This window comes from Hydractinia symbiolongicarpus, chromosome 11 (genome assembly GCF_029227915.1).
Source record: "Hydractinia symbiolongicarpus strain clone_291-10 chromosome 11, HSymV2.1, whole genome shotgun sequence".
NCBI classification, from domain to species: domain Eukaryota; kingdom Metazoa; phylum Cnidaria; class Hydrozoa; order Anthoathecata; family Hydractiniidae; genus Hydractinia; species Hydractinia symbiolongicarpus.
Genome location: NC_079885.1, coordinates 26365894 through 26386821, shown reverse-complemented (window position 1 = coordinate 26386821; position 20928 = coordinate 26365894). Strand labels below are relative to the sequence as shown.

General features: G+C 34.7%; 3 protein-coding genes across 7 annotated transcripts in view; 1 reads left to right on the top strand and 2 right to left on the bottom strand.

Moving 5' to 3' along the window:
• Positions 1-10916, bottom strand: LOC130614088 (uncharacterized). The gene is made up of 13 exons (XM_057435484.1): positions 10755-10916; positions 10495-10613; positions 9348-9828; positions 8779-8894; positions 7802-8297; positions 7368-7468; positions 6079-6559; positions 5405-5520; positions 4773-5271; positions 4414-4535; positions 3345-3819; positions 2920-3147; positions 1-1449 (listed from the first exon to the last, which is right to left on the bottom strand). The coding sequence occupies exons 1-13, from the start codon at positions 10801-10803 to the stop codon at positions 1238-1240; spliced, it is 3495 nt and encodes a 1164-aa protein (XP_057291467.1). The 5' UTR covers positions 10804-10916; the 3' UTR covers positions 1-1237.
• A 1535-nt stretch (positions 10917-12451) lies between these two features.
• On the top strand, positions 12452-14602 carry LOC130614089 (putative uncharacterized protein DDB_G0287265). Its single transcript, XM_057435485.1, has 3 exons — positions 12452-12570; positions 13650-14006; positions 14248-14602. Exons 1-3 carry the CDS (start codon positions 12519-12521, stop codon positions 14328-14330), a joined length of 492 nt encoding a protein of 163 aa, XP_057291468.1. The 5' UTR covers positions 12452-12518; the 3' UTR covers positions 14331-14602.
• A 5498-nt stretch (positions 14603-20100) lies between these two features.
• LOC130614719 (uncharacterized) overlaps positions 20101-20928 on the bottom strand; it is a 33250-nt gene continuing 32422 nt past the window's right edge. For all 5 annotated transcript variants that reach the window (XM_057436160.1, XM_057436161.1, XM_057436162.1 and 2 more), the window contains exons 16-17: positions 20795-20867; positions 20101-20590 (exon numbers count right to left, since the gene is read on the bottom strand). In XM_057436160.1, the coding sequence (XP_057292143.1) occupies positions 20385-20590; positions 20795-20867 (279 nt within the window). In that variant the 3' untranslated portion in view covers positions 20101-20384. The remainder of the gene's footprint in view (positions 20591-20794; positions 20868-20928) is intronic.

Sequence of the window (20928 nt, the reverse complement as noted above, 5' to 3'; positions counted from 1 at the left end):
TACTCAACCTGAATTTCTTTTATAGATTCATTTTAAATATTCTTTTTTCCTAATAAACGTGTTTTTACAATAAGATAACTTTATTTATTTATTTATTTATTTTCAATGGTAAAATCGCCAACCGTAAATTTGATCATATTTTTCCCATTTCTTGCTAAAATTCGAATTCAAAACTTTTTCAGAAAAACACAAATAACATTTAAGACGGAAAAAGTGTAAAAAATGATCACATCCAGCTGAAATTCAGAAGTTCTTATAAAAAACGTCGGAAGATATTCAAATTCTAATTCCACGAGGATACTTTTATGGTTAGGACTCAAATTGAATGAAAGTGAACGTGATCATTAAAAACAATATGACTTGACACAAAATAATTATTCTTATGCAAAAAAAAGTGCAGATGCGTTTGTGCATCCGTAATTTTCGCACAAACTGTAATTTACCAAATAGACCTTTCCCGAAGTTCCTAATTATGCCAAACTTAATAAAGAGGTCGATACTAAAAATGATTCTTATCTCTAAGTTCTTTAGCAAAAGGTAAAACAAATTACCTAATTTTGTAAATATTTTTGTGTGTTAAGTGCCTCAATTCCGTACTGAAAGTTACGGTTAAACTTTCATATAGCCATAAAGATATTATTTTCTCTATGATATAGCCAAGCTTTCTAAGAATAGCCTCGTTTTCAAAGTACTTTCTTTAAATCTGAAAAATTCCAACCAGAATATTATATTGCTCTGAAAATTTCTTTTTGTCATGATAATTTAATATTCTATCCCGATATCCTTATTTGAAGAGCACAGAACCATTATCAAAAATTTTAGATGACTTCATAATTATTATAATTTACAAAATTCGGAAAAGGTGTATTTTGTGCGATAACCAACCTTCTTAGTAATTAGTACGCGCAAAAATGAGTACGATTAAGGCAAGTTTGTGTGACGAAACATAAAATTGTGCATCTTTGTACAGAAATTTTTGGAGTTACAACTTTTTAGTGAAATTTATAACATAACATAAGATTTCTCAAAGCTATAAATTGTTCATCGACTTTTACTTGAATGTTGATAACACCTTGGAGAAACAAATATTGATTTATGTATTTCTTTCCATGTATTTATTCCTCCAACTTAACACAATAGACGTGGATGAAGAGAAAAAACCTGCTACCATCTTCTTGCCAGAATTTCGGGCTTTATTCTTTACGTGCACGTGTTTTTATGTTTAGAGTAGCCATAATTATTTTCCATTCTTCTCGAGTTCACTGGCTTCATACGCTTTGTTATGAAAAACCACTGGCTCTTCATCGTTGTTGTTCTTTTCCACTTTTCTTTCCCCATTACTTCCACTTTTTCGTTTCAAAAGTATGACAGCAGCAACAATAATAATAACAGCAAGGAATGCTCCTGCGATGGAGCCTCCAATAACTGCTTTGTCCTGCTTTGATTCTTCTAATAAGAAAAATTTTAAGGGGAGATTTTAAGTGTGATGTAGACTTTTGTGATTATATATCAAAGGGTTTAGGCGAGCATTAACCCTTTTTTGTAAGAGTGTGATGTAGACTTTTGAAATTATATATCAAAGGGTTTAGGCGAGCATTAACCCTTTTTTGTAAGAGTGTGATGTAGACTTTTGTGATTATATATCAAAGGGTTTAGGCGAGCATTAACCCTTTTTTGTAAGAGTGTGATGTAGACTTTTGTGATTATATATCAAAGGGTTTAGGCGAGCATTAACCCTTTTTTGTAAGAGTGTGATGTAGACTTTTGAAATTATATATCAAAGGGTTTAGGCGAGCATTAACCCTTTTTTGTAAGAGTGTGATGTAGACTTTTGTGATTATATATCAAAGGGTTTAGGCGAGCATTAACCCTTTTTTGTAAGAGTGTGATGTAGACTTTTGTGATTATATATCAAAGGGTTTAGGCGAGCATTAACCCTTTTTTGTGAGAGTGTGATGTAGACTTTTGTGATTATATATCAAAGGGTTTAGGCGAGCATTAACCCTTTTTTGTAAGAGTGTGATGTAGACTTTTGTGATTATATATCAAAGGGTTTAGGCGAGCATTAACCCTTTTTTGTAAGAGTGTGATGTAGACTTTTGTGATTATATATCAAAGGGTTTAGGCGAGCATTAACCCTTTTTTGTGAGAGTGTGATGTAGACTTTTGTGATTATATATCAAAGGGTTTAGGCGAGCATTAACCCTTTTTTGTAAGAGTGTGATGTAGACTTTTGTGATTATATATCAAAGGGTTTAGGCGAGCATTAACCCTTTTTTGTAAGAGTGTGATGTAGACTTTTGAAATTATATATCAAAAGGTTTAGGCGAGCATTAACCCTGGTAACTCCCATAGCGGGTCATCTTGGTTACCTTTTTGAAATAGGCTCACAGTCTAGTGACTTGGACACTCCGTCAGGTAAGTTTCTCTAAAATTAGCCTGATTTTTCTACAAGATTAGGTGGTTTTACTCAAACACGAAGCAAGGCGACGCAGTGAAATTTATAAATTACTTGTGTTCAAAAACGCACGATTTCACGTGAATTTTTGTGCTTGTTCAATATTTCAGATTAAACTTCAGTGGCAAACCAACTAACGAACCAATGATGGTTGGTTGCCTCATTTACTCAAGCCTTGCCGACTCTATTTTTCTCCTCCTGAAAATGTCACTCGTGAGACCGACAAAGTTTGGTAAGGTATATTTTATTTTTTTAATGTTGTTGGCTGTTCGTGGAAAGTAGTTTTACGAATATAATTTTACGAAATTCAACTTTTTTTCAGAAATTAGTATTTGCGAAAATTAATCTCAAAAAACAAAATTGTTGGACAAGAACTCGCACTGCGAATGAGACTGTTACAAAAATTGCACAAACCCCATAAAAAAAAGACATCTCATGTTGATGAAGAACTTTATGCTTACCCGAGTCGGCTGCCGGTGTGGTTGCTTCCTCTGTGACAGGTTTTACTGTTATTACTGGGTTTAATGTAGCCGCTTTCGATGTCGTTTTTGTTGTCGTGGCTGACGTCGTCGTTGTCTTTGTTGTGGTGGTCGTATCTTCGGTAGGACTGGTTGGTAAATCGGTTGCCGGCTGAATTGTTGTATCAATTACGGCAGGCGTAGTTGTTGTGGGAGGAGACGGCGTTGTCGCTAAAAAGATTTGAACGTTAACTAAATGCAGGACGGTAAATAGCCGTTTACTAAAAACAACACTATTTGATAATTTATCGTCGTTTGTAGCCGTTGTAGTGTTGTTGTAGAAAACTATTAGCAATGCTTTGAGACATCAATACATTTGGTTCTGGCTTCAAACTCAAACATGATAAATAAAAACTTAAATTCCATACCTCCGCACAACAAGTCAGTTAATCTAGTCACGTGTTGTCCTGGAACCCCTGTGTTTGACGTTGTCATCAGAGTAAACCCAGATGCAGAAGCAAACGTGTCTTGCTTACAATCAGGTTCCACGTGCCCGACATATCCCGAGAATCCGACATTGACGTAATTCTTGATTGCGTATGTTTCGTTTCCGTCCGTCGCAAGTATGAGTTGATACGTAGCTTTGTAGCGACTGCAAGAAATGTCCACAGTGGTTGCAATGTACGCATAATTTGCTTCGAATGAAACGTCTAGTTTTGATTTTTTAATATCTTCAGTTGCTCTCGCTAAAACATAAGGATCACTCGTTTCTCTCATGAATAAGGATCCAGTCTTTCCAAGATAGCAGGATTTGAGAAAGATTATGACGATATTTTTGCGCCTTAAAGTATTTAAACTTGTGCTTGTTGTATACTCTCTTGTTATGTAACCATTGATTACCACCTTTAATGAAAAGATAAATTAGTCGTTAGCCTGTGGAAAAAGCTACGGAAATTCGCCTATCGTTGCTCGCAGCTACCATTTTTGGCTCATCGATTACCCCGTTTGCATTCTCTTGTGTCCGTAGCGAGACTACCAACACGCAATAAAACAGACAACGGAGATTAACATATAGAACCTAATTCCTGAAAACAGATAGCGCATTTAAATAACCGCCCAAAGAGGGGGGCACTCATTTAATTTCGCGATGTTAAGGAGATCCGCCCATAAAAATATTTTCTAGTAAAAGAAAGACACTATCGAGCAGAAAAATATGAAATCTGCCAATGTCAATAGCTAAAATTTTTTTTTTATAAAAAATCTTCACTGTCTTCTCTAAATTTAATATATGGTTGTTATATCTTGATGCCAATGGTGAATTCCACAAACGCTAACAAGATAAACTAAATTCAGCTAACACGAAGTTGTTGAAACTATTTATAAAGCTGTTTGTAATTATCCGCTTCCTCAGAAAGGCAAGAATTCCTGGAGACAAAGTTGAAGCTGTGCATTGATCGAAAAAAATGTGCTCTTCTGAAAATAGAAAGAACATCTTACATAAAACTTGTTGGTTTTTTCTTTAAAGAATGGTATTTCTTTGTCAAGGTTCACCGTCTGGTATTTTGAGCTGCTGGAACTCCTCACAATATCTCCGTAATATTTTCCATAAGGATAAAATGCTAAATAACGAAAATGGTATTAAAAAGCACAATATATAACGTCCGAGTTGCTAAAGGGAGTTACCAGAGATTCGAGTTATCAGGGATTCGAGTTAGCGGGGATTCGAGTTATCAGGGATTCGAGTTATCGGGGATTCGTGTCATCGGGGATTCGAGTTATCAGGGATTCGAGTTATCAGGGATTATACTAAGTGCGAAATGTTTTTTAACTTTTACAATCTTATATTTTTATTTTACCTGTTGGCATACATGAAGTCGTAATCACCTTCCGTACCATTCTTCCGTTGATTCCAACTGTATTGAGTGATGTAATCAAGTGGATTCTAGCTTCTTCTCCCAGCTTTGACCAACTGCAACCTGCATATGTATACCCAGCAATTCCACCGTAACTTTCCAATTTGACATAGTTGAACAGTAAATATGTCTCATTGTTTGAAGATGCAATGATCACCTGGAATGTATTCGTATCGTTCCCGTGTGTATTTGAAATATCCTCAAAAGTCACGACCAATGCTTTCACTGCGGTGAAACTTGATGCAGCAGAGTAGGCTTGTACATCTGCGCTCGCTTTTGATAATACATCAGGATCTTCCGTTTGACGAAAATATATTGTTCCACCCATTGCGATGTTTAGTTTATGGCTTGCATACACAGCAATTACAGACTGTGGATATGGTAGCCACAACTCTGTATCATTGATGTTTGAAGTAAACGAGACGAATCCTTTGCTGTATATCTAAACATTTTTTTAATTCTAATTGTTTTCCTTATATTTGTTGGTTTGTCTTATTAGTTGTTGGTTCCTTCATTCGTTCGTCTATACAACAAAAACTGAGCGTGAAAGAAAGCAAGTAAAAACTCCTACTTACAAAAAGTTCTTTTCTCATTTTTCCAAACAAAAACATGTTTTCAGTCAAAGTGAACGGTATTGTTTCACTGGATTTCGTCATGTGATCGCCATGATGGCTACCATAGGGATATAGTACTTGAAATAAAAAAAGAAACGCAAGAATTGGTAAATGAGTAAAAACACAATGCTGGCTAAAAATTTGCTTGTGAAAATAGATGAATTTGCTCTGGCAAAACATGTGATTTTCCACGTCTATTGTTTCACCTATGAAACAACACTTTTCCCTGCCGAATATGGCGCTAGTAGACAGTTTCTTTCCTTTTTCTGATCAAAAGTGTTAAGGTAAAAAACGCATTCTGGAGAAATACATGTTTTTGCGTAATAGTAATAACAAACGTCATAAGAATAGAGGACTTCAGAAATAAAAAGTATAGAACATGAACCTAAAATACCTTCAAAGACTTTAGAAAAAGTGTTCCAATCCGCAAGGTAATGAGATTCTTCCACTACTTATTAGAACGTTTCACATTGTCTTATTGGCAAAAGAGAAAATAAGGCCTTGCAACGAGGTTAAGAACTTCTATACCCTATGTGCGCTACTTAATCTGCAAATAATAGACTGTGTTCCAACTGAAAGAGGCTAAAATATGGCACAACACTGTGATAATGAGGAGGAGAGCGAATACAACTCACCATCGACAGTACATTTATCTTCTAGCTGTATTACATGCTTTCCTATCTCACCGATATTCGAAGTGCTGACTGCTTTTCTGCTCTCTCCTCCACTGTACTCATATAACGTCCAATTGCAGTTAGGAGTGTTATATCCGATTTTAGAGTTGACACCGTCGAGTTGTTTGTAAATCAAGATGGCGTATATAGCTGTGTTGTTCGCAACTAGGACGGTTTGAAACGTGTTAAATGCATACTCCAATCCTTCGAGAAGCATTCTATCGTATGTAATGACTGCTGCTTGAGTGGCAGTAAAACTGTCTCCACTTAATTTCCGCACATCTTCATTAGCTCGTGATAAAACGGAAGAGGCTGTTGTAACCCGATATTTCATGGTTGATGATGCGGGTATATTCATTCGGCCTTGGTACATAGCTAAAGTTGGTACGACGCTGTTCTCCAGGGAATACTTTTCCCCAAACAATTCTCCATTTAAGTCAGCCTTAGGAACAAAATAGGTTATAAAAAAAGTAGATGAAGAAACAGTTGCAAAGTTGTTTCTTATTGGAAAAAACCTGTCCACTATGTTTACATTTATTTTTCAACCTCGTTCCCAGGGATTACCTATGCCTATGATAGTCTAACAAAACAATTCCGTAATAGACCAGGGCTAATAAGACGCCGTCCTATCAGATTTCATAGACGTTAAAGACCCTGGGGATAAAGTTGATTGATATATCGTAATTAATCAATCTTATCTGTTAATTCGTTGGCTGGAATTTTAAAATGACGTTTTTTCAGCTCCGGTATTGCAACACAAATATTAAATATTAAATTTGTTTAAACTAAGTTGTTCAAACGTACAGCTTGGTTTAAACAAATCCACTACTTTACGTTTGCTTTAACCCCGAGTAACGCACTTCATTCACTCGTGCTGTTAAAAATGGCAAAGTTTTTTGACATAGACAACTGTTTCAAGGCTGACATGGTACTGTTAAAAAAACGTCTGATAAACAAAAACAAAAAACCATTCATGTTTTAGCACCAGTCACAAGTAAAATCCAGTAATTTGACGAAAACAACAAATTTCAAAAAGAAAAAAGACTACAGAACGAGTGTAATAGAAGTTTACTTGCAATGTTGATTTCGGCGAAACGCAAAAATTGAAGTAGGATAAGACATTGTCATGCGTGTGCAAAACTTCAGAGAAGTTTATTTCGTCTAGTATAAATCCACCCTTAATTCAGTACAGTAAATATGCGATGTGTAACCAGCCAGTATGCGCCATTTAAACGCGATAAACAACTTACTTTTAATTGTTTTGAGTTAAAAAATGGCAGAGTTTCTTTGAATTCAATGACAGCACCATGTATGTCTTTGTCTCCGTGTTCATCACCGTGTGGATAAAACACTAAATGGTAAGAAATATAGGAACAAAATTCCTTATCGTACAATTATATTTTCGACAAGAGGATTCGCTGAAATAAGAATGTTTGTCGGTGTATGTTTTCAGTGAACGAGACTGTGCGAATAAACCTGTCGGCTGAAGTTTTCGTCGGTCTAAGGTTTACCAAACTAGATTTTTGACGGAAGTAATCCGTTTTGACCGACGACTGACATTTGAAGTTAACCTTGAACGATGAAAATATACGTTTAGTCTTTTTGTCGGACGAGAAAAAACCAACAATTCGTCAAATTAAGTTGCATGTGAAAAAATATTTTTTCTGATAACGTAAGTACTTACAAGAATCTCTTTTTGTGCAATTTATGGGAGACACTGGAAATATATATTGTCCGGTAAGACCAGTTACAGTGGAATCTGCTAGCCGCTTGGTATCTGGTCCCATTGCCAGATAATTCGTGTTACACTTGTGAAAGTAGCCAACAAAATTAGCCTGCGTCTCCAGTTTATGGTACGACACCATTAGGTACGTATCATTTTCGTTTGTGACTAGAATAGCCTGGAAATAACTTTTCTGGAGTAAATGGCGTCGTGATGGAACGTTGTAATATGTTATCATCACTACCCGCTCAGCAATGAAATTATTATCTTCAAATGTTTGGATGTCTTTCGTTACTCTCTCGAGTATTCCTTCATCAAATGTTTCTTCGTAGTATACCGTTCCATCGCTTGTTGTGTCAAAGTCCATAGAATAAACTGCCAGGACTGGATTTTGGTTGCCGAAGATACCATAGACTGAAATTGCTTCATCAAAACCAATAGCCCCATCAACACTGATCTAAAAAAGTGATGTTATGTTCCCAGAACTAAAGGTGTTACTTTATCGGTAAACAAAAGTCGGCAAAAAATGACTAAATTTTGGCTAGATGACTAATACTTTTTGCCGCCTAAATTTTTCCCGACTTTTTTATTACCGACCAAGCTTTTGTGGCGACATTTTTTTTTTCCGACCTAACTTTTTCTCCGACTTTTTTCCGACCATCTGTTTGCAGATTTTTCTTCCTTGTTGCTAATTTTTATCAGTTTTATGCAATTATTCTTTACTAGTGACTAAATTCAAAAAGTTATTCGGCAAAAAGTGAATAATTTTTTTCGACTTTTTTTTTCTGAAAAGCTACTTCTGGGAACGAGTTTAAACTAATTTGTCAAAAAGGTTATACCTTCTTGACATAATAAGTTTAAATTTATTCATGACGAACTCTTCCCTGGGGTTCATTTTAATGGAAGAGATATTAAGCAAACATTAAAGACTAACTTACAAAGAGAGTTGCGTAGGATTTTGTTAGAAACGGGATAGGTTTGCTCAACGTAAAATTCGCTTGAATCTTGTCGCCTTTTGGCAGTATTTTGCGATTTTTGCCATGACTGTAAAACACTAAAAGAAAAATTCGTTCAATAAACAAATTGACGAGTAAACAATTCAACGAGTAAACAAATCAACGAGTAAACAAAGCAACGTGTTAACAAATGAACGAGTAAACGAGTAAACGATTAAACGAGTAAACGATTAAACGAGTAAACGAGTACACGAGTACACGAGTAAACGAGTACACGAGTAAACGAGTAAACGAGTAAACGAATAAACGATTAAACGAGTACACGAGTAAACGAGTAAACGAGTAAACGAATAAACGAGTTAACGAGTAAACAAGTAAACGGGTAAACGAGTAAACAAGTGAAAAGTAAGCGAGTCAACGAATATGAGTTAACGAGTTAACAAGTAAACAGATAACCTAGTAAACAAGTAAACAAATAAACGAATAATGAGTTAACGAGTAAACAAGTAAACGAGTAAACGAATTAGCAGGTCTATGTATTTTATACATACCATCCAAAGAGCATTTATTTCTGTTAGTCAACAATTTAACATGTTTTCCTGGCTCACCAACATTCGAAGTGAATTGCAAACTTTTACTGTAAATCAGGGACGAAAATAATTCCAAGTGGCAAACCTTGTCATTGTATCCTACAACAGCACCGGGCTCGTCCAAACGCTTGTACATCAAAATGGCGTAGGTAATAAGAGTGTCTGTTACTAGAACCACTTGGTAAGTGTTCATTGATTGGTAGAAGCCTAGGCCGTAGAAGGTGATTACAACAGCTTGTGTTGCTGTAAAATTTTCGTTGCTGTATTTAGCAACATCTTCGGAAGCTCTTATCAGAATTTTTTCGTCGAAAGTTTCACGATAATAAATCACGCCCTCAGTGGCGGCAAAAACGGTTTGATACGGCAGCAAACGAATGTATTGGGAACGAAGTGGCTTGCCTGGGTTGGAGTAATTCACAGATATCGAGCCTTGGAATTCTAGCTGCACAGAAACAGAAAATAACTCTGTTAAATGTCAATAAAAATAATAATGTAGCAGAGCTATGTAGGCACTTTAAATGTATTTAATTTCGCGCCAAAAACACTATTTTGCCTGGTCTGTGCATCTACGACGCTCGTTTCCAGTGGTTTTCCCAGTGGCAAAAAACTCTGGGGATAAGGGAGTAGAGCCTATTATCTTACGAGTATTGGTTTTGTGATACCATTTAGCTAATTTAAGAAAGAGACATTCCTCAAATATTAAAACGTCCTTTTCATTGGACTGAAATTTGGCTGTCATTTGTAATCTTCTATGCGTGTTATGATCACGTGTTTTGTACAATACTTGTGCTTGCCATAAAACATGAATTAAATGCGATCTACTGAGCACAAATTTACTGATTCTACGAAAATTCTTTACTATACACTTGTATCTCGTTCCTGAGGTAATTTTCTTATTCAAATTAATTCTTGTTCTTCTGAAACTACATTAAGTCAGTCGAAATATTTTTGGTTAAATCGTACCGCAAATAACTTCAGTTAAGTCTTAAAAATCTCAAATCTACATCGCAAAAATACTTTCGACAAACTGAATCAACTAACGTCATAGACACGTCCTAATTGACTGAAAAATGATAAGAAAATTATACTTCTGAAGTTGGAAACTTACAAAAAGTATTTTCGCTGGATCTTTAAAAAGTGGCATAGCTTGTTGTAAGTGAAATTCAATTTGTCTGTGGAAACTAGCCCCAACTGTGTCGTTGTAAGCGACTCCATATGGATAAAACTCTAAAAAACAAAACATATAAATATACGACAACGACGACAACAGAGCCTTCGCCGCCAACAGCGACGAAACAATGACGACAACAACAATGACGACAACGACGTCGATGACGACAAAGACTATGACAACAATAAAAAACTCACCGACACAGCCAACGAAAGTAAAGAAAGCCAAGAAGATTATAATGTTCATCTTCCCAAAACTAATAAATCAGCTTACGCTCAAATAACTTTGCGAATATTTCTCAGGCATAGTTGTTACAAACGATTTTGATTCTAGCAGGTGTAAAGTTAAAATTCAATGTTTTAAAGTAAGTAGAAAATTCGCAAATTAAATTTATAAAAATCTGTTTAAAAATCGCTGCATGGTTTTAATAACTATTTTTCCCTTCCAATTAGACCTTCGTTAATTCAATGTAAAAAGTTTCACACGGTTTTTATTTCTTTTATTTATATCATAACTCGAAATGGGTAGGTTTTGCTAATCGCGTTTTAAATGTTGTCTTTGAAGGGGAAATCAATACGATTTTTCCAGGTGCAATAAAACAAATAGTGGCCTGGGGAGAGTCACTGTTGACAAACACTATTAAGGTGTTACCATAGTAACTGATGAAACATATAGTCAAGGTTATTGTCCCAAACTTTGAAACCTTTGGGAGGGGCAATAACCGACAGGTAGCTTCTATTTGGCCTTAAAAAATCGCACGATTAAAAGTAATAAACCGCAAACATAGAGTGAGGGTCGTCATGTAAGCGCAAGCGGCTTTGTTATCCTGCAACAGGTTGCAGAGATGTCGTCAATACCAAGGCAAAAATATCATTTTAAAATATCTAATGTAACTTTCTAACATGTAAGTCTATATGTACAGGCCATAATATCGGAAATCGGAATGTAAGTCTATATGTAAAGGCCATTATATCGGAAATCGGAATAGTTAAGACTGGAAAAAATTACGCTGGGTCTCAAACGTTTTTTCTGCAGTCAGAATACTGACCGCGCTTTTTCATTGTTTAATTCTATTGTATTTTTTTGCTTACGACGTCAATATCGGGAAATCCTTTGTTATGAGCGCAAATGGCCTCACTCATCTGAACAAATATAATTAATTCTTGAATTATTTGAGAGAAGAAGTGACCACGCCAATTTTGTGCTTATTGGTTGATTGTAATTCAGAGTTTTCTATGAGGTGGATTTGAATTTTAGGGATTTGCTCTGACATTTGTTTGCGTCTAAGCTTTCGTTTGAGAGAAACAGAATTTGATATCCTCGAAGAAAGCTTAGTTAACTATGCTAGGGAACAGAGACAACACGAGGAGATGTATTTGTTAAAAAAATCCTGTTACTAGCTTAAGAAGGTAACTCTATGGTCGCTCTAAAAAGCTATTTCTCTCTCTCGTTATGCAACTTAAGATTCGAGAACGAGATCATCTCGATAACGCTAAGAAATTTAACACACCCTGTGTAGTTTTCTTTTGAGAACTGAAACTTTCTACCATCTATTTGGTGATGTTATTCGGCAATCTCATACCCAGGGCTTCTTTTTCGCTTTCTTACACGCATGCTGACCTGACATAGGAAACTGAAGAAGTCACGCGCCTTTTTTTTTTGCTAATGTGACACTTCTTAACCAATGACTGACAAAAACAGACAAAGAAGGTTGGGAAAGCTTTTCAGTAATCTATAAACTTTAAAATGCTGACCCCCTCCCCCGTCCAGGCGGCAACCATAGAGATAATAACATAAGCAATTTAAAATATTTTAAGAACCCTACTTCAAAAAAACCTGTAATGACTGTGTCTGAGGAGAAGGAGAAGAGTAAAAAGTGGGGGAGAGCACTAAGTTTAATTACTTTTATTTGGTATTTCGTTTTCACTTTCTACACATCTTCTTCGTTGAAGCCTCTCAAAATGGAAGGATTGACGTTTTCAATTCTTACGCTTTTATTCGTAAGAGCATTTGGTAAGCATTGTTTAGATATTTTCTTAAATTTTTCTTTAAAATATCTGTAACTTTGAGTTGTGTTTTTTTTTTCACCTCTTCACGTTAAAACTCACGTGGGCAAACTTCTTCAAAATCAGTTTAAACCCCTAAGTGATGAAAGCAATAAAATATGGGACAATTTAGTGAATTATTATCTTACTAGTCGATAAGGCCCGTGGAAAAATCCACTTAGGCAGGATAACAGAGAAAAACAAAATTTAAATTTTGATGACGTGATGTTTTTTTTCAGAAATGTGTATGCCTATTGCTTTCATCTTATAGATCTATAGATATTATAGAAACGCTGATCAAGAAAATGTATAGGATCGTATACTTGTGACAAACGGATGCAGAGATATTAGGGTTTAAATGTTTTTATGACGTCATTAACCCGTCCATTTCGAAATGGATTCGGTGGCCCAAGTTTGGAAAACTTACCCAAATTGGTCCCAGGTAGTCTCTAGTTACCCACGCAGGAGATGACGTCAGTTTATTTCCACCCGTTTCCAAGTTATTTAGCCTTAAATTAAAAAGTGCAATGCAATGGCTTTACTAATCTTAATATACTTTCCTTTGACGTCAATATTGCTCTAACGTCAAAGTTTGGTAATTTACAAAACAAATTTATAAGGCGATGTCTTATAGACTTTATCAAAGAAATTTTATCCACTTTGCAAAAGTCACAGACAGACAGTAAAATTAAAAAATCTCTCTTAACTCTTGCAACCAAAAACTTGTAAAAAAACACACTAATTCTTTGATACGAACATGCTTTTAAAGAATAATAGGCTGGAGTTTCAGTTTAAATAGAGAAACAAGAATAATGACCAGGCTGGTTATATATAAAAATATCGGTACTCAAAACATTGGGTTGTATTGCTTTTACAATACAGAACAAAGTTTCTTCACGGGAAATTTAACACAAAACATTGAAGGAAAAGTGTTCATTCACGCAAAACTTTGTACTGTATACCTGAATGTCAAGTTAAAATTTGTTATATCTAAAGTCTTAATTTGCGTAAAATACCTCTTAATCAATATTTGGTTAATTTTTATAGCATCTTCAGAAGAAAGTGACGTAGATGTGGAACGTTTAATACACAACTTAAACGAGAACATTGAATATGGAATATATCGCGACGTTGTTGATGATAACGACAACTACGACGACGACGATGGCAACAACGACGATGGCAACAACGACGATGGCAACAAAGACGATGGCAACGTAGCTGATGACGATAACGGTAATGAAGCCGTTGATAATAACGACGGTAATGACGATAGTAACGTAAGTGATGATGGCAACGGTGATGAGGACGGCGAGGTCGATGGTGGTGACGATGATGATGATGACGACTTTGTTAGAAACTCGTTCCAACGTTCGCCGAATTCACAACTAAGATATATTCGTCGTAAGTAACGTAGTTCCAATCAAAGAAACAAATGTTTTGAACGAGTCACTGTTAAACCTATGCAAGTGAATTTTTTTTCATTTATTTCTTCACACAGAAAAATGTTTGTATAGTTTACAGAGTTATTAACCTCGTCCCTAGCGCTTTTTAAGAATTTTACATCCTTACGAATGTAAAAAATTATTAAGCTTTGGGATTGATAGGTATGCATGGCTTATTAATTTTTTGTTGTCGTGTACAGGTCCTTTGTCGTGGTCACGAAGAAGAGGATGTAGATGGAAGCGAAACCCGAGTTATTGCACGCCACTACCGTTAGGAAGATGAAACTCATGATCAAGCCCCGCCTTTTTTTTATTATTTAATATTCTCCAAAAAAATTCAATTTCAATGAGCATAAATACAGTGGTCCCTACTTAACTTGAACTTCAAAGTTCAACTAATCTGTAATATTCAATAACTCGAAAATTAGAGATTTTAAGAAGTAATTTCGAGTTCTTTTTAAACAGAGTCTAAAGACCCATAAAGTTATACTAAAAAGGACCTTGGATATTCTGATTAATACTGGTAGCGATTATAAGTTTGTATTGGAGGTAAAACACGAGATTTATCGATTCCAGAGATGTCCACCAATAGCATAAAAAAATCGAATAATCCAAAATAAACTGTTCAAAACAACCAACCTCGATCCCAGGGTTTTTTTCTCTTTTTAATATAAGGAACGTTAAAAAATATAAGACAAAGAGCCAGAGGGTCGGGGTTAGGAAATAACGGAACCCATTTATATACGGTTCACCATATATAAATTAGTTCCGTTATTTATAAAAGAGTACTGGAAGAATCCATGAGAAACACAAAAACAGTTTAAAAACAAAATACTTTGAGTTATCAAATTAAGCAAAGGCTACTATAGGCTATTAATTCTAGTAAAATTATAAAAAAACGTATAATATAAAATGTTCGGCTTATTTTTGGTCCACTGGAGGAATTTTTGATTTTATTAAACTTTAGTTCGCTGTGAAATTAACGTTCAAACCAGACCAGACAAAAAAAATTTTTTGTCACAATCTTTGTTGTGTCTGATATTTACTGTATCAATTTTTGTCCTAAATTGAGAAAAAAAAATATAAAAAAATTTAATAGCATTGTCGTGATTGTTCTGTATGCTGTCAACCTCTTTTTACGTTGAGTTTCAGTTTCTTTTCGGATTTTGAACTGCAGGCAGTGCGCAAATTACGCGCGTGCGCTGTTAGTAGCGCCTTTAATATAAATTCAACAGTCCAATCATGTTCCTTTACTCTCGGATTGTATGCAGCGCCAAATACCAAAAAATGTAGATACAGCATTGCCATCCAAATTTGCAAACTAAATTTCTTCAACATAACTAATTTAAAAGAGTGAAAAAAACATTATCTTCATTTTCCCTAATTTTATGTAGCCAGCCAGAGTATGTTCTCTAAGAGAAACCAAAACAAAACAGCAAGCGTCTAAAAATGTAACAAATAAGTCTTTTAAGCGTTAGTTTAAACAAAATATTATTAAACCATGGCAACTGTCAATAGAATACAGTTTACTATCATTTCTTCTGCTTTGCTCTTAAGATCGTTTCTGGAAGAATCCATGAGAAACACAAAAACAGTTTAAGAACAAAATACTTTGAGTTATCAAATTAAGCAAAGGCTACTATAGGCTATTATTTCTAGCAAAATTATTTTTACCAAATCATTCAATTCACTTGTTTTTTTCTTCAAACTCTTTGTTACAAATCTCTCATGTTTCATGCAGCACTTTTTTTTAAGTTTTAAATCTTCTATTTCATCATCAACAATGGAAAGTTGTACATTTCCTTTTTCCTTTTTTTTGCTTCTCGTCTTCCAGATAAAACCTATATTGAGAATAACCCGATTTTACTGATTGGAGCATGTAGCACGCTCATTTAAGCCGTGAACTTCAGAGATTTTGCTCGCGCAAGAAATTTGTGATTACGTCAGCGAAATTTCAAGATGGTAGTCGCGGCTGCGGCATCAAAGAATTGTTTGTTTTTATTTGTATGCTTGATTGATTTTGAATAAAAGATCTATTGAATTGTGATTAAAGTATTATTTTTGGCTTCGGAAAGTTTGACCACGTGCTTGGGAATTTTAATCAAGCAGAAACAAGGAAGAAGGAACTTCGCAAGTATGTCGGTGGCTCTTCAGGGAAATATAAAAGTTTCGTTTTGCTCATCCCAGGATAATGCTCAAATAATCGCGTTCAGAAGTTTTTCTGAACAAACTAATTGCATACTCGTATGGAGGAATACTTGGTTAACCTTCTAAAAAAACCCGAATCTTACTTACATATTTTTTTTACGAGATATGTGAGTCTAAAGTTTGGGAATTTTCGTGGTCGTTGAAGTCAATCGAAAAGTCGAAAAATCAACATAGTGTCATTGGCAACGGATTAATAACCTGATATTTTTCTAGCAACAACTAAAGCTAAGTTGTAAGTATTATACTCATGTTAAATTGTACTAAAAAATGTACTATATACATTCTCGCTGGCTATCTCAGCTAATGGTCTGAATGTTAAAATTACTATACATTATATACTTTCCCCACTGGCTATCTCAGCTAATAGTCTAAATCATTCTTCGATTTGAAGTTCTGTTTTCCGTTTCTTAATCTTAGGAATATAGCTTTTGCATACTGGTGTTACTTTTAAATGGTGTTGTTTCATAATGACACGCACTCTTGATGTTGGTGGTCTCACACTACTATATGTGCTTCTCAACATATTAAACTCAGGGTGAATGCTCTCCCCGCCTTGTTCACCATACAATCCCAAACCGATTTTCCATTTTGAAATGAAATCTACAACATGATTTTCCAGCATGTGTAGTTTTGGTGTAACAGATTCACCTGGAAAAGTTTTCCTCAAGAAACTCATCAAAGTTTTGATAGCTGTATCTAAAACAAAATCTTGAAAAACTGACACGAATATTTTAAAAAAGATTTAAATCCCAAAGCATTAACAAAGATTGTTCGCTGTTCAAAAATTGTTCATAGCGATAAATTCAACATTGTGTTTAGCAGCCATGTTTTTATGGAACGTTTGGCTAGTGGCTGTAACTGCGTTTAGACAAAATATGAGCTCTACGTTTCTCCTAATATTTAGCTGAAAAAATATGTAAGTAGAATGAAATTTTCACAATTAAAAACTTAAATGATGTGCCTTTATAGGAATATATAACATGTTGCTAGAAAAAATTTTTATTTTTTGTAATTTTAACGTGGAAAATGGGGAAATTCACTGATTTCTCGTCGGTTATAGTTTCGTTATTTCCGTAACCACAACAATGGCTATGGCTGCAATTTTTGTTGTTTCTACGAGACGGTGGCCTCACATACCATAATAAAACACATTTTGGGTCTAATATGTAGGTGATAGACTTTATTTGGGCTGTTAGTGCATTACTTTGAATGTGATGACGTCATCGCCGCCTAGGATTTTTACGATTTATGTTTTCCAATTTTCGCGCATGTGCGTTTCTGAAGTTCGCTGCCGCGGGCTATGTTGAATGAGCGTGGTAGAGAACCGTGTTCACTTTGTACGGTCTTAGATTTTGGGATACTAAATAATCCTTGGCCTTCTACGGGACGTCAAAGACAATTCTTTCAAGTTTTCGAAAACATTGCAATGTTAATGCTTAATCCTCTCTCAACAGCTGCCTATCCCTGATTGAGAGTTAAAATCAATTTAAAAACTTCGAAAAGATTTTTATATTTACTATTGATCTCAAACAGTTCAAAGTAAAAACCGTCCAACCGTGTTAACATTTGATTAAAGTTTTTGAAATTCTCACAATGGACAGTAGATGCTTCTCTTACCAGCTTAGCAACTTTTCCAAATCTTTGTCACATTTACTTGAAGTGAGACTGAAAGTAGCTTACTGAGTAGCTGCTTCATGTTTTGTGACGAAGAGAATTCAAACATTTTCAAAAGATGACAATGATGGCAAATATTACCTGTTACATTCAAACAAAATTCCACATGAAAAATCAGCAATATACTTGGAGTTTTATAGAAGTTTACAAAAACACGCGCGGATTAACTTACAAATTAAGAAGTGGCTTTGATAAAATTCCATGATTTTCCTATATTTCACCATATTTTACTGATGCACTCTCCTATGTCCTGGTATTCCCTGATCCATAGGCAATCCTGAGTTTTTTTTTCTATTTCTTAGGAAAATCTGAATAGAAAATTGAATTCTAATGAATATTGCGACACATGGTTACCATTTTTGTTCAAGTATTCCTTTTCTACCATATCAAAAGTTGATTCCTTTCACTCTTCATCGTAACTTTGAAAAAACTCCAACAAATCAGTCAGTATGCAACGAGCGACGAATACATTTTTCTTGCAGTAAACACTCGAATAACACAACAAAGATTAGAACCAAACCAATTCTGATGTAAACAAAACTTATTTAAAATAATTCAAAATCTTATATCTATCGATTCTGAGTGCTCAGAAATCTTTCGATATAAATTCCCCGACTTTTAGAAAAATTGCACGTCCATTAAATTTAAAAAAATATTTTTTTGTGTGATTGGAATGGTACGCGCATAAAATGCAAACATTCTTTTTTTTCAAAAATATTTTTCCATCATTTGGATCATAGTCGAGAGATACTGGCGCCCAAGCGTCTGATTCTGCACAGAAGTTCAACATGGCGCAGTTTTAACTGTTGCTTGTGCTGTTGTTTAGACTTCTTGCTTGGTATTTTTTTTATGCCTTGCGAAAATTGTGCAATATTTAAGTGTCCTACATCACGGAGAAACAAAGAGCTCAGTATTTTTAAAGTTCCACTACCCACTACTGATGTAAACAAGAAATAGGGGAAGGAACTTACTAGCATTATTACGAAAGATAAGGTCCTTGATGATCAGCTAAAAAAACGCATCGCAACATTTAAATTATATATATGCGAACGTCATTTTTGTACAGAACAAATCTGGGTTTATTCAACTCGCAAAAGCTTGAAAGAAAGAGAGCTACCTCATCTCAATCCTCCACAAAAAAGTATTGGTCAAACCACTTCAATTTCAACACTTCAATTCAAAAACGGGAAGATTTCAATATTATTCAAGATCTTTCACCGCTTCCTACTCCAACCACTATATTATAGAAACTTCTTTGACTTCAGTCAACGAATTTCAAAACTGTCATTGAGCAACTATTGGCATATTGACATTCAAGACACACTAGTTATTGTTACTTGTACTTCATCTAGCCTTATCATCCCAAAGTATGAAATATTCATTGATCATCTCTCTCGTTTTCACTGAGAATACTTGGATGGATGATCATGAATTGTACACCTTCTATAAAAAGTATTTTTATAACATCACCCTTTCAAATTTTATAACAGAATTTAATGGTTACAAATTGTGTGTTGGTATCAGATTGTGCTAATAGCAGGGAATTATCCTTTCAAAAGCATGTTATTCCCAAAAAAATTGATTATTTGACATTTCAACAAAATCATTCAAGTCGAATCTTCACCAAGATCAATATTATCGCTCAAATTTTTTGCAGTATTTTAACTTTGCCTCTGAAACTTAGTCCTTCTGTTAATTGTACAGCACATAACGTTAGATGTAAATCATCCACGGCCCAGAAAGAAACTATATGACTATGTTTTGACCAGAGAAAATTCCGGAACTCCTACATTTTCTGTAATTTCCAGGACTTGTGGCCACCCGATACATTAAATACACTAGCACCAAGCAGCAATTCACGTGCGAAACATTCAAAACTAGCTAGGTTTAGACATAGGCGTAAAAAATCGCTACTTTCTGATTGGATTAAAAAAACCGCATCTTTATTATTATAACCCAGACTCCTTTTAACAGTTATTTAATTTACATGTACAATGCGAGCTAAGCGAGTTTAAAACTCAAAAATATCATAAAATAAATAGACAGCCATTTTAAAACAATAGCATGAGATTAAAAACACGGCTTTTCTTGAATCTTCAAAAATTTTAATGGCCTTTCTATAGATCTATACAAAAAGGGGATTGAGTACTACATGTATGACGCAAACGACCTCCAAAATATAAATATCAATGAATAACACTTTAACTTTGTACAAATTTACAATGTCAGGATATAAGCTATATCCATACCATACCAATGGAAGAGGGCAAGTGAGGAGGAGAGCAAAAATATCAAGAAATAATATTAGATAAATTAAAAGTCTTCAGAAAGAAGTCACAATATTTAGAAAATTTTAAGAACTCCACTAGCACCTCCCTCACAATATCCATTTTAAAATTTTTAAGACGCCTCATAAATAATCGAGACAAAATATAAAATATAAAAATAAAGAAGTCTAAAGATTAGAGAGTGTTCTCAGAGAATGATGAATTCCTTCCAAAGATAAATGCATATGTCGCCTTCTCTCAGCAATCCTCATCCTACGTTCGTTATACACAGCCATATCTTTATCGAGATGGTTTTGCTTTTGACGAAGATTGTGATTTTCGCGTTGCAGTTCTTCGTAAGACTGAAGAAGCTGTTGTCGTTTCGCGTCGTATTCTGCAAAAAAATTATTTTGTTTATTTCTCCCTTTTATCTCGTGCGAACTAATTTTAAAATTACAAAGTTTTGATTTTTGTCAACACGGCTTTTAGAATTAGGCGTATCAGATTCATGTTAGAAGAGATTGCTACAAGCGAAGTTTTTGTGACTTCAAATTACAAAAAAAACAACAGAAAACAACCAAGATGGAAAACTACAAACCTGCTTGATAACCAGCGTATGATTGGCTGACTTGTTGAACACCGCACCATCGTAGATACGATTCATGAGGTTCCTACAAAAGCATTAACTTAGTACAAAACAATAGTATTTTCATGAAACAAATAAAAATTAGC